Raw genomic sequence first — 14,270 nt, 5'->3', positions numbered from 1 at the left:
GTTAAAAAAGCAGACAGAACATTGGGAATCATTAAGAAAGGGGTAGATAATGAGACAGAAAATATCACATTGCCTCTATATAAATCCATGGTATGCCCACGTCTTGAATACTGCATGCAGATGTGGTTGCCTCATCTCAAAAAAGATATATTGGAATTGGAAAAGGTTCAGAAAAGGGCAACAACAATGATTAGGGGTGCGGAATGGCTTCCGTTTGAGGAGAGATTAATAAGGTTGGGACTTTTCAGCCTGGAAAAGAGACAACTAAAGGGGGATATGATTGAGGTCTATAAATCATGAGTGGTGTGAAGAAAGTAAATAAGGAAGTGTTATTTACTCCTTCTCATAACACAAGAACTAGGGGTCACCAAATTAAATTAATAGGCAGCAGGTTTAAAACAAATAAATGGAAGTATTTCTTCACACAGTGCGCAGTCAACTTGTGGAACTCTTTGTCAGAGGATGTTGTGAAGGCCAAGACTATAACAGGGTTCAAGAAAGAACTAGACAAGTTCATGGAGGATCGGTCTATCAATGGATACTAGCCAGGATGGGCAGGGATGATGTCCCTACCCTCTGTTTGCCAGAAGCTGGGAGTGGGCAACAGGGAATGTATCACTTGATGGTTACCTGTTCTGTTCATTCCCTCTGAAGCACCTGGCATTGGCCACTGTTGGAAAACAGGATACTGGGCTACACTGGCCTTTAGTCTGACCCAATATGGCTGTTCTTATGTTCTTCAGAAAGACATAGAGTGGGTCCAAAGCACCATTATCAGATGCAAATCTGAAAAGTTTCCAGGGCTTGACCCCAGAATGTTTTAGAATCTTTGTTTCACAGTTGACTCTTTCACCACTAACACCAGTTCCCCAACCCACCCATAAGAATCCAATAAAAAAGCTAGAATGGATGTAACTTCATAGCCAGTGGTCTGTTTTTAGTTATCCTGTCCCCCTTCAAGGCCTTGTGATTTCCCATGTCAGTCTAGAAGCCCCAAGATGCTCAGTAAATGTGCCTGAATCCTGACTGGCAGCATCCTTTGTGAGTTTGTTTTCCCTTCTTATGTTGGAATGGAAGTATCTTAGCCATAACCTTCTCCACGGAAATAAATATTTTTATTCAGAAAGGAGGAACAGTACATACAATCAAACCATTAAAAATATAAATGTACATAATCTGAGCCACATTCTCATTCTCTTGAAAGACAGAGGAGAATTGTGATTGCTTCTGAAGAGCCATCTGAGACACAGAGCTCATTCCCAGAAGGTTTCAGAACAAATAAAACGCTCCAGTAGCATCTCATCTGTACACCAAATTCCCTTGGTCTTTGAAGAATTGTTTTCCGGTAGTTCAGGTAAGATGTAAGGCCCAGAGCACAAAGAAAGGAAAATAGACAGCTTAAATTCTTTTTTTTTTATTATTGGGGGAAGAGGGGAGAGAATTTAAGGGAGTAGGGCATGAAAAGTGAGGAGAAAAGACAAGAAAAGCAATAGAACTTTCCTGGATCTAGACCGGTATGTCATAAAGAGGATGGGGACTGATTACTCTCAGTAAAGCTGCTGAGGTCACAAAAAGGGGGCTTAAGCTGCAGCAGGGGAAGTTCAGAATCAGGAATTGATTTTTGCAACTCAGGCACCAGAATGAGATGTCAAGGTTGATGATGCAATTACCCTGGCTGGAGATCTACGTATTTGCTGTGACTGGAGCTGGGAGAAAATTTGAAGGCAAATAGTTTATCCCCAAAGAGCTTCACCTGGGAAACAGTTTTTTTGCATAGCCAGCAAACAATGCTTGTGTGCATCTCATTAACAACCTCCACCTGCCAGGGGTGCAGTAGACCAAGGTCTCAATTCTCACACTGGAGCAAGGATGTGAACTCAGCGCTCTCCCTACCACCATGAGCAGTCTGGCTGCCAGACTATAGGCTATTCTGGAATGGATGGCTCTCCATCTCTCTTGTTGAAGTTATTCCATTGTGTATAAATACTTCAATATTCATCGGGTGGAAAAGAGAGCACACAATCAGCTCTGAAGCCTGGTGATTACGACACTCACCGAGGAAGCAGCTGATGTGGCTTCAAGCCCCCTTTCTCTGAGTCAGAGAAGGGATTTGAAATAACATCTTCTACTGGCTAGATGAGTCCTTTAATCACCAGGTTCTAGGGACATTCTCTCTGTCCTACTCTTTATTTGTACACAGTAGAACAACTTCAGCAGGACTGTCTGAGAGCAACTCATCCCACATTGGCCTATAGCCTACAAGTCTGGTGCCTCACAAAGGAAAAAGAACTGAATTCAAGCCCCTATTCCAGAGTAGGGGATGTCTCCTGCATCCCAGGTACAGATAAAACCATGCTGGGCAATAGGTTACAAAGGGGAGCATGGTTACACTCATGTCTAGGGTGACCAGATGTCCCGATTTTGAAGGGACAGTCCTGATTTTTGGGTCATTTTCTTATATAGGCTCCTATTACCCCCCACTCCCTGTCCCATTTTTTCACACTTGCTGGCTGGTCACCCTTATGTGCACCTCCTCTGATTTGCTGACAGATTCTGGACATTTTCTAAACCAATCTGATAATTTATTTTCCTCATTTTTTTGGTTTGCTGGCTAAATTGAAAACTCAGTTATTTTCCCAGCTCTAGTGTTGTGACAGCCCACCTATCTGGTGTTCAGAGGGCAGTGACACTGAATTTCCCAAGCTGTTTGGATCCACCAACACCAAGTCAGAAAACAAGAATTCTTGTTTGGCAAAATATTTCAAGGTTTGAAATGTGCTTCCATTCTGATGCACAATGAAAAGGTGTGTGTGTGTGTGTGTGTGTGTGTGTGTGTGTGTGTGTGTGTGAGAGAGAGAGAGAGAGAGAGAGAGAGAGAGAGAGAGAGAGAGAGAGCAAAAGAGAGAGAAACATTTGGGAGAGAACACAGTGGGGGTTGGATGAGATTTAACCAATTTTTGAATACTTTTTTCCTGTTTTTTCTCCTTTCATGGTGTCACTGCAGAGTAGAGTTAAGGCTTATTGGGTGGCTTAACTGTCCATACCTTGACATGTTTGGATTTAAATCTTACATTTTCCAGGATTTCTCTTATTTTGGGATAATCACACCATCCTTCTAATTTATTTTACTGATACATATTCTGAAACTTAACTCCATCTTAACATACGTTTCCCTGGGAATTTTGTTGGTGGTTGTTTGTTTTTGTTTTATTTTACTTTTATACTTGAGCACTAAAACACAATGATAATGTTACCATGGTGATATTTCTGATGATTTAAAGAGAGATATTTTTAAATTTTCTCTTATAGACAGATTCATTGCTACTCTCTGACTACTCTGGAAGAGCACATAGCATCTGGAGTGTACCCTCACTTTCCCCTTCCTTCCTCCCCTCCACATTCTTTTACACAGCACACACCCCAAATTCCCCATGCCTCCTGCACTTCTCTACATTCTACTGCACACAGCTCCAATTTTTCTTTCCATCCTGTACCCTGCATTCTTTTCATTTACTTCAATGGAGCTTTGAATCAGGCACTATTGTTTCTCACAGTAGGATGTGTTGGTGGAGCAGAAGATTATTTCTAGGAATGGAAATGATATGAATGATCTGTTAGACAATGTGAACAATATCAGTGATGTGGCATCTCAGGTGTATGAATGTGTTTTGTGGAAGCTGTGATCTGGCATTTCTTATCCTATTGTGTAAGAAATGTATATTAATTTGTGGTGAGTATTTCTGCAGTATATATTAGTGTCACATTGATAGTGGCTGTGTTCCTCGAGTATAATTGTATGTAAATATATGTACATGTATTTCTTAGAGAAAAACTCTTTTTTAAAATAATCCACTCATGATTTCATATGTCTATTGTTTCATGTAAATCTGTTGCGCTAATAACAAGCAGTGCATCATTTAGCAGTGCGGATGATTAACCATGGGAACTAACTACCAAAGTAATTGGGAATTCTCCATCTATTGATGTCTTCAGGTCTGAATGCCTTAATCAAAAACAAGTTATTAGGCTCAGTACAGGAGTAACGGAGTGAATTTTTATGGCCTGTGTTATACATGATGTCAGACGAGAGGATCTAATAGTCCTTTCTTGACTTAAAATCGATTAATCTAGATGCATAAGGACTATATTTATTTATTGATTGATTTTGATTTTTCCTACAATAAAAGATGGCCCATCCAATGTTCTGGGTTCCCTTGACAATATTTTAAATGTACACTATTGTCAGGCTAAAGAATAGAACACAAACATACCTATAAAACTATTAATTAAAATCCTACCAAAATCCTTTATGAAGACCCACACCACGGCTTCTGACTCCTACATATTGTTCACCTTGGAGCAAGGGAGCCTAGACAGGCATTCCAGCGTGTCCTAAAGGTGATCTGAGACCAGGAAGAGGAAGTGAGGAAATAGTTATTGTGTTTGGATTGCTGAAGAGCAGAAGCGGGGTTGGGGGCGTGGGGGTGGACGTTAAACATTAACTTTTTCTAAAGCCAAGTTTTGCTTCGGAGGGGTTGTTTCTAATTAGCCCTTTGTTTGAAAGCCAGATTCCTAATGTGATTGTTTGTAAAGGTCTGGTGGCGTGTTTACTCTGCATTAAAATGTGTGTTCTTGCCATGAGTTAGCTAACCTGCATGAACTAACTCAAGTGAAAATAGCAGTGAGGATATGGCAACTGGACTTCTATCTTGAGTTAGCACTTTGATTTAAATCCCAGGCTTCCATATGGCTTTAACTCAAGTTGCTAAACCAAATTAAAAGCTGAGTTGTCACATTTTCACTGCTATTTTAACCCTAGTTAAGAATACACCTTTGTTGCAGTGCAGACATACCCAGAGAATGTGTGTTCTCTGTGGTTTTGAGCCTGTGTTGGGCAAGTGAGTTTTCTCCAGTCCTAATGTTTAAAAAACACCAAATAGCACCAGGATGTGGTGTAAACGGCTCTTACTGGGGTATGGAAACATTTTCTAACATAGCTCTTCATGCACATGGAGTTATGACTACAAAGCAAGAAAGTGATTGACACAAATGGTTCATGTCTATGCAGTTAATTTAGCTGCCTATATAATCTCATCTAATGTCTGTCTCTTCTCTTTTGTCAAATATAGGTAACTCCGTTTAGACAAAATGGCTGTGGATAACCATACCACGGAGGCCACTGAATTCATTTTTGTGGGATTAACAGAAAACCCAACACTTCAAACCATCAGTTTTGCATTCTTTCTAGCTATTTATACCATCACGTTGGTGGGGAATCTTGGAATTATCATGTTAATTAGGATTGAATCTCGGCTTCACACCCCCATGTACTATTTCCTCAGTAATTTATCTTTCCTGGATATCTGTTACTCCTCTGTGACCGCACCCAAGACAATTGTGAGCTTCCTAGAGGAGAGAAAAGCCATCTCTTGGGCTGGCTGTGCAGCACAATTGTACTTCTTTCTAGCCCTGGGCACTACAGAATGTTTCCTCTTGGCTGTGATGGCCTATGATCGGTATGTGGCCATCTGTAACCCTCTGCTCTACACAATTATCATGTCCCCTAGAGTCTGTGTCTCACTGGTAGCTGGGTCGTACATAATTGGCCTATTGCATTCCATGGTACACACAGGTTTCACATTCAGTTTGTCCTTCTGTGGATCTGAGATAAATCATTTTTTCTGTGCTATTACATCATTGTTATCGCTCTCCTGCTCTGACACCTATACGAATGAACTCCTGATATTTAACCTTGCTGGACTAATTGAAATAATAACTATTCTATCAGTCTTGGTATCCTATATTTACATCCTCAGCACCATCCTCAGGATCCCCTCCACCAATAGGAGATGGAAAACCTTCAGCACATGCACCTCCCACTTGACGGCTGTCACCATATTCCATGGGACAATTCTCTTGTTGAATTTCCGATCCACATCCAGTTACTCTTTGGACCAAGACAAAATATTCTCTGTATTGTATACCGTGGTGATCCCCATGCTGAACCCCCTCATCTACAGCCTGAGAAACCAAGATGTGAAGGATGCCCTGAGAGCCTTAATTAAGATAAAATTGTTTGCCAATAAATTTAATAATTAACAATTTTATAAAACAATAAAGAATGCATGGCTTCAAAGGAAGTAATGTATCAACTTCTCACTTGTGTAATGTATTTAATGAATTTTATGTATAACCCTTCTGTCAACAGCATTGACAACAACAAAAGCCGAATCCTTCTTCCTAGGAAATTCTCTGATTTGCTTACCTGAGGCTCAATTCCAACCCAGTAATCTCAGAACCTATACCCAATCTGGGCAACTTTGATAGGCAAATCTGTACCTACCCGCAAGCATATTCAACAGAGGCATCTGACTTCTACATATTGTTCATCTTGGAGCAAGGGAGCCAAGATAGGCATTCCAGCATGTCCTAAAGGTGATCTGGGACCAGGAAGAGGACGTGAGGAAATGAGAGTTATTGAGAGGTTAAAGCAGATAAAAAAATATATGTACAGGTGAGTCACAGCCCATAATTTCAAAAGGTAGAAGAAACGTAGAGTTCCGTCTCTTTCCCAAAAGTCTTTCAGGGCTACTCAGAATAATTCTGGGGATCTCCACCTCCTGGTTCAGTTTTCTGCCATGTTAGCATCCAAAAAGCCAAGAGATGAAGAATTTTTCCTTGTTTCCATATCTATTGCTTCTTCTCACAGAAACCAAGTTGGCAGGATGGCCCCCATGTGAGTTCTTTCTTCGTGATGGGAAAAGAGGAATGCATTTAGAGAGTTTGATCTTTAATCTCACACACCACGGGTTTTTAATGTGCAGGAATTAACACTCCTGTTAACATTCATTTGCATTACACAAGGTTTATATCTGTTTGCTGGCTTACTTAATTACAGGTGAATATACAATACAAATGCTTGCTATTACATTGTAACAGGGTACAGGGGGGTGGGAGGCTGATATTGAAGGGTTAAAATCCATGTGCAGCTTATGTAATAACTTGGTATATGGATTGTGCCAGCTCTTTTCCAGACCTGAAGTCCAGAGTTTGGTCAAGAGACCAGAGGCCTAGCAAATAGTGATTAGCTAAGAGAAAGCAGAATAAACAAAAGATAACCTTGCTTTGCTAAAAAAAGCCTAATCAGCAAAATGCCAGATGTTGGAGCAATAACTGAATAATTGTGTCTTATTCAAAGTTGCAGAACAGAACAAAGAAATCCTGTTTCTGTTGTGTTTGTTTCTTCTGTAGAGAGAAGTTCTTCCCACACACCAACCTTGAGTTTATGAAAGGTTCAAGCACGTCCGTATAAGATATGGCCTCCTCCCACCTCTCTTTCCCAGGGACCAATGCCTGCCTTAAAATGAGCAACTTGAAAGACAATCTTTATTGCCATGTACTTTCACTGTTTCTTTGCTTCAACCCCTAGGTATGTACCTGTTGGACAATCAGAGGAGTTGCTTCATTCCTATGGACCCCATATAATATATTTTATATTAATGCATTTCATTAAAGAACTAATTAAATGTTAACTTGTTAACCTGAAACCATGGGCGGAGACATTATGTAACCTTTGACCATTGGCTACTGTGCTCTCTTGTCTTGCTGCTAGACCTATCTGGGGTTTGGGTCTACCTACCCCGTCACTTTTCCCCCTCCCATGATAAATCCATATAACCCATTGTAACCAGTTGATTGACAGTGTCTCTGAGCCTAATAAGCAAGGTGACACTCCATCAGCACTGTATGTAATAAACTCCTATGCTTGACTTCTACATGGTGTGGATTTATGTTCCTTCAGATATTCTAACTGGTCATTTGTAATTGTTATTCATAACTGGTCATTTGTTTAGAAACTGCTAATTTGCTACTGCAATTTGTATAATAAAAATAATAAATAATGTGTTTTATTATACAAATTAGAACAAGTAGTTACCAATAACAATACCAAATTGCCAATCACCAATTAATATATCAATTATAAACAACCATTTAGAATACCCATTACTAATGAGCACACCAAATACCTATTGCCAAATCAATGAGAGAGCCAATTACCAAACCAACAATTACCAATGTATAAAATAAAATAAAATAAAATAACATAAATAAAATTATGCTGGTGGCTGCCAACAAGGGTGTCTTTAATCTATGGGCAATCCAGACCATGCTAAATCTTTTGGGTGTGCTAGCCACCATTCATTCAGGATAAATGGAGGAAGCAGTTAAGGTCCTTTATGAAGTAAGATAGCTGAAATAATAGAAGCCACCACCCAAGATACTGACCAGCTAGTCAAAGATATTTGGACTAACATCAATATCGCACATGTCATCATGTGTCAACACTGTCTCTAGTGCCCTGCATGGCTGATGTAGGTCTTCTCAGGTATAGTGAGGAGTTTTGGAGTATCATACAACATCCGAAATATACTGCTGTGTTCCTTGAGCTGCATGAAACGTTCTTCAACTGACTGTATTGCACAATCTAGCACCTGGTTAAAGAATTCAACTTTGAATTGTTGTTTGGGGTCTCTTATGGGATTATCCTGTGCCTCGTAATCAAAATGTCTTCTTCCTCGATGACTCTTGAATGGGTGGGAAAATAGCTTCAGTGTGAAGTTCCTCTGCCAACTTCTATGCACTCTTCAGAACGTCTTTCCTCTCATGTTGGCACCATTATCGTAGCCCTGACCTCTCACATCAGCTATCGCAATTCCCATATCTTCCATCTTTTTAACATTTGTTATACCAGCTCCTGTAGTATCATCAATGTCAATACATTCTAGAAAATGCTCTCTGACAGTCACCATTGCAGGGACATTTTCACTAGGTTCTGTTGTTACAAAACACAGCATTAAAGTCATTTGTTCCGTATGGCTGATGTCAGGTGTGCAGTCCAGAATAACAGAGTAATATCTTGCTGACTTCAGATCTGCCACAACCTTCTGTTTGACTTTTGTTGCCACTAACTATATGATCTCATTTTGAATTGTTTTTCCAAGGTAGTGGTGTGTGTAGATTTCTTGGGTAGTGACTCTTCTTAGATGCTCCTGGAGTACAGCATCAAACTCAGCCATCAGCTCCACAATTTTAAAGTCGTTTCCATTGTTTGGCACATATAGCTGATCTGAACTGCCACGCAGTGCTAGATTTTGGGTAGCAAACATTCTCACGATGGCAATTTTGCCGGTAAAGAGACTCTGATTCAATCCTCTATTGATACTGATCTTCTGTGGTGGCATTTAACCTTAGACTCATCTCAAGCTCTTTCTACCTATGGAATTCTCTCTGGTGATTTGCAGCCTTCTCATGGCATGTCAGATTTCTAGACAGATTTTTCCAGTCCTTTGTTCCTGTAGAACCCAATGTGGCTGGAACATTAGACTGGAAGAGTTTGCAACAAAAATAGTATGCAGCATTCTGGGTTTTTGAGTACATAAGCCATGGCCTCTCCACTTTGTCACCATTGGGGATTTCAAGCCAGGAATGTGTTGGATGAAAACTTCGATTTTCATTGTCTTTGGGGAACATGAAGTTTTTCACTTGCTGTGGCCCATGCAGTACAAGGAAGTCCCTTAGGCTACTGCTCAAGTGGGTCCACAGTCCAGGATCATCTAGATTTAAGGAACTAAACTCAGCAGCAGCTGTTTCTTGTGCCTCCATCACACTCTTCTCTGATCTACATTTTTCTTCAGGAATGTGCATGGTTACATCCATTTGAGATGGAGATATGGATGCTGCAGTAGCTGCCAGGTCACCTGCACTCTAACCGGAAGATCAGGCATCTCCTCACCACTCACATCTTCACTGGGGTCGGAAGGCTCACCGTGAACATTTGTGTCTATGTATCTCAGGAGAGCTCCTTCCTGCTTAGATAGAAAAGCTTCCTTTGCTTTCTTTCTTTTTCTGAATGCTGCCCCAGAGAGGCGTTTTCTTCTTTCACTCATGACTGCTGTTCTGTGCCAGCTAGAGTGGCTCTCAACACTCAGTTGAAGGGGACAAATAAGTAGACTGGTAGCAGGGCCTGAGTGAGAGAAGATATCAGCATCTTAAGGGCCTAACTGGCTCCTACTACTTCAGTTGTCTTCCTGTTCTCCTCAAGCGGGTTCAGGGAAGCAGCAGGAAATAGGAAGCTCCCTGAGAAGCTGGTGTTAATCAGTCCAGGCTCTGGGGGTGCTCGAGAGGTACATAAGAGGTTCCTCCTCCTCTCTCTCCCTGCAGCTCCTGCTGCTTTCTGTTATTCCCTCTCCTCTTTTCTCCTGCCTGCCTGTTATGTCTCTTGTGCCCTCCTTCCTTCAGCACAGCACTCCACCATCTCTGTGCATCTAGAGCAGAGAGAAAACATATGCACCAGCAGCAGACACAATTTTCTACACTCTGGGTCCTAGTGGCGCTCCCCCCACAGTCTGGCACCTGAGGCGGCAGCCTCAGTTTGCCTAATGATATGGCCAGCCCTCGGCTATGGACTTTCTGGGCTTCTAGTTTAACAGTTTCAGGGACAACATGGAAGGACAGCAAGGGACGCAGATTTTTTTTAAACGGCAGAGATTTTGCTATTAAACCACTCAAGAGTTGCAGATCTTTTGAAAAAACAAAAGTCCTGAGATCCACCTTCCCCTAGGTCTGTTCTTATCTCATCTTGTGAGTCTGAGACTTCTCAGCACTGCAGGTTGGGAAAGGTCCCTCCTGACATCTCTTCGGCACGTCCTTATATGTGGCAATGGTTGGCCCCATGCTCAGAGCAGCACCCCAGTAGAGACTCTGTTTCCTGGCCATGTGCTTCCCTGAGATGTTCCACTCCCCTCCCCAAGTCATGCTGTCACCATCTGTATAGAAAATGGTTCTATCTGTATAGAAAATGGCTGTTGGGGTGGGCCAGTACCTGAGAGTCATTTAAAGTCAATATCTCCGTGTTGCAATTTTGATGACTTCTCAGTGATAAGTCCTTCATGGAGGTTTCAAGCCCCTTTCCAGGGCAGGGCCGCTGTCTGGATTGCAATTCAGTAGGTTTGCCTTGGACAAGTTTAGACATGTGTTCAACTCAAAATACAAAATGGAGTTCATAATTTATCACATAGCCGTCTGCATTCATAGAAAAGGTGCAACACCGCAAACCTCACCACCTCACCCTGACATAGAGAGATCCTTTTCCATGCAGCATTGATCTGTAGCACCTCTGTGAAGTACCAAGTCTATCTATTAATGGTTGGGACTCCTCTGTTTGTCCATATTGAATGTAAACAGGTCACGATCACCAGTCCTTAAGCAACCACCAATTTCCTGTTCTTAGATTACTTTGTCTTTACCCTTCATAAAGAGTTTCAAAATATAGTTACCTCATATTGGGTGCAATACCTTTTGGGTTCTAAAAATATTATCCATAACTTATAGAAACTCTGATGACGTTTTACGACCTCCAGCATGTCTCCCAGATTGAAATCCCTTATAACTACACCACACCCTTTTTTCTTTCCACGTGTAACAGGCAGGTGCTTAAGGAGTAATTTGTCCTGTTGTCTAGTTGGATGTGGTGGTCTGTACACATTCTCACTGGTACATCCTCCTGCGTTTCGTTAGTTAGCACACTGAGAATTTAGGTCTGAACACTGCCAGTTGTTATACACCAATCTGTGCCCTTTCTCACTGGAGTGTGAGCAGAAAGACTACACTGTGAGAGGAGAGGCAACAGACTCCACTCATTCAGTGGAGAACTCAAAAGTAACCTAGAAGTCCCTCACTTTATTAAATCCCTTCTACAGCTTATAACCTCATCATCTCTGGTACCTGGAGGATGAAGAAATTTATAAGTTTAACCTCTTGTCACTGTCCCTGCTTTATTCTTGGGAGTGGGACCCAAGATATCAGCCACGGGTCTTCAGGCCAGGAGGGAGGGAGGGGGTGGCGGCTGTAGGTTTTATTGGGAAGGTGCCCCTTTGTACATCCCCTTCTGGTTTCTTGGCCCCCTGGTGGGCTGGGCCCACTTATAATGATTCCATGCTAGACTCTGAATCCCATGCATCCAATTGGCCACATGCTAAGCTTAGGCCTCATGCATGTATGCATAGAATTAGCCCCTTGTATGCATGTATATAGTCCTTCTTGCATGTCTACAGGCCCTGTACTAGGGTCTGAACCCTGTGCATTCAACTGGCCTTATGACTGGTTTGGGCCCCATGGATGCATGAATGCAATCAGCCTTACTTTGTTCCCAGGATGCACCATCTCCCCCCACCAAAAGGGGAGACCGCAGGGCATGATGGCAGATATACTCTGACCACGAATTCCTGCCCTTAGAGGAGAATGGAAATATTAGGCACCCCAATTACTACACCCATGAGGCATCCCAGCATTTCATAATCAAAATGGTTGATTGACAGTGTCTCTGAGCCTAATAAGCAAGGTGACACTCCATCAGCGCTGTATGTAATAAACTCCTATGCTTGACTTCTACATGGTGTGCATTTATGTTCCTTCAGATATTCTAACTGGTCATTTGTAATTGTTATTCATAACTGGTCATTTGTTTAGAAATTGCTAATTTGGCCCCGGTGCGTGCTGCTGCCACCTTGGAGCAGCTCCAGTTAAGCGTGCCGGGCCGGAGCCTGCATCCTGAGCCCTTCCAGCACCCCAACCCCCTACCCTGAGCCCCCTGCCGCACCCTGCCTGCCTCCCAACCCCCTGCCGCATCCCACACCTCTCCTGCACCCCAACCCCTTCCCTGAGCCCCCTCATACACCCTGAACCCCTCCTCTGCCCCAACTCCTTGCCCTGAGCCCCTTCCTGCACACCACACCCCCTTCCCCAGCCTTACATTCATGGAAAGAGTCCAGCAGAGGGCAACAAAAATGATTAGGGGGCTGGAGCACCTTACTTATGAGGCGAGGCTGAGGGAACTGGGATTATTTAGTCTGCAGAAGAGAAGAATGAGGGGGGATTTGATAGCTGCTTTCAACTACCTGAAGGGGGTTCCAAAGAGGATGGATCTAGACTGTTCTCAGTGGTACCTGATGACAGAACAAGGAGTAATGGTCTCAAGTTACAGTGCGGGAGGTTTAGGTTGGATATTAGGAAAAAAAATTTCACTAGGAGGGTGGTGAAGCACTGGAATGGGTTACCTAGGGAAGTGGTTAAATCTCCTTCCTTAGAGGTTTTTAAGGTCAGGCTTGACAAAGCCCTGGCTGGGATGATTTAGATGGGGATTGGTCCTGCTTTGAGCAGGGGTTGGACTTGATAACCTCCTGAGGTCCCTTCCTACCCCGATATTCTATGATTCTATGATTAAGGCAGGTTGCAGTTAGCTGTGTTAGACCTGACATCCTTCAGAAAGATCCCTCTGGACAGACCCTTACACTGAAGCCAGTGATATTCCATGCTGGACTAATAGTCTGTCCTCATGAATCTTCTTGTAGGATCTCATTGTAGGCTGTGATGCAGCCTCCCAAGGGAAGCAGAAGCACACCTGTCATTTGAACCATTTAAAACCAGCCTGGAAAAAGTTCTGTAAAATATCCTCTAAGGAACAATGCTGCATTGATGGGGTTGGTTAATTAATATGCATAGCTCTTATGGAATATATTACTAGGGAAAGGTGCAAGCACTGGGCATAAATGGGAAGAGAAGATACTGATTTGTTCTGTGGGAAGGGGGAAGTGAGATGATGTCAGAAGACAGGGCAGTAGGGGCAAAATACATTTTTAATAGCCAGAGCATTGAGACCCTGCTGTAAAATCTTTGTCTGTCCTTTTACAGAGACACTGACCATTTATTTGCCAGCTCCTTAAACCCCAGCATTTCCTCATTTTCTCTTGGCAGCTTGGGCAATTACAAACTTTTGAACAAAGACATAATTGGTTTGCAATCAATACCCAGAGCAGCTCATTAAAAAGCATGCCTGATTAATAGTGATGTTTGTATCCAGAGAGAATTTGCACTGTGTCATACTGCAGAGGCTTTAAAAAAAAAAGGCAGCTAGAGTGGTAAAATAGCCACATTTGCTTCTTCACAAGCCATGCCTCATCTGAGTAAATAGATCAATTTGATCACCATAGTCTTATTGACAAAACTGATGTATTTCTGGTGTACCCAATTTGAACCATTCCTGTATAGATCTGCAGTGTCCATTCCACACTGGTCAGAATGTTTTTTTAAAAGAGGATGTTTTTCATTATTGCATCAGCATCATATAACTAACACCCTGGAGAAAACTACCTTAACGAGCACACCAGAGAGTGGAGTTAGAAGTGTGTGTATGAGGTTGGGGAGCACTGGGT

At 42.3% G+C, this 14,270-nt stretch overlaps 1 protein-coding gene across 1 annotated transcript; it reads left to right on the top strand.

The window, feature by feature from the left end:
* Positions 1-2,522: 2,522 nt before the first annotated feature.
* LOC123369083 (olfactory receptor 1086-like) lies at positions 2,523-6,099 on the top strand. Its single transcript, XM_045014449.1, has 2 exons — positions 2,523-2,538; positions 5,135-6,099. The coding sequence occupies exons 1-2, from the start codon at positions 2,523-2,525 to the stop codon at positions 6,097-6,099; spliced, it is 981 nt and encodes a 326-aa protein (XP_044870384.1).
* Positions 6,100-14,270: the final 8,171 nt, after the last annotated feature.

Source organism: Mauremys mutica, chromosome 4, assembly GCF_020497125.1.
Source record: "Mauremys mutica isolate MM-2020 ecotype Southern chromosome 4, ASM2049712v1, whole genome shotgun sequence".
NCBI classification, from domain to species: Eukaryota; Metazoa; Chordata; order Testudines; family Geoemydidae; genus Mauremys; species Mauremys mutica.
This window is presented reverse-complemented; position numbering and strand designations above follow the sequence as displayed.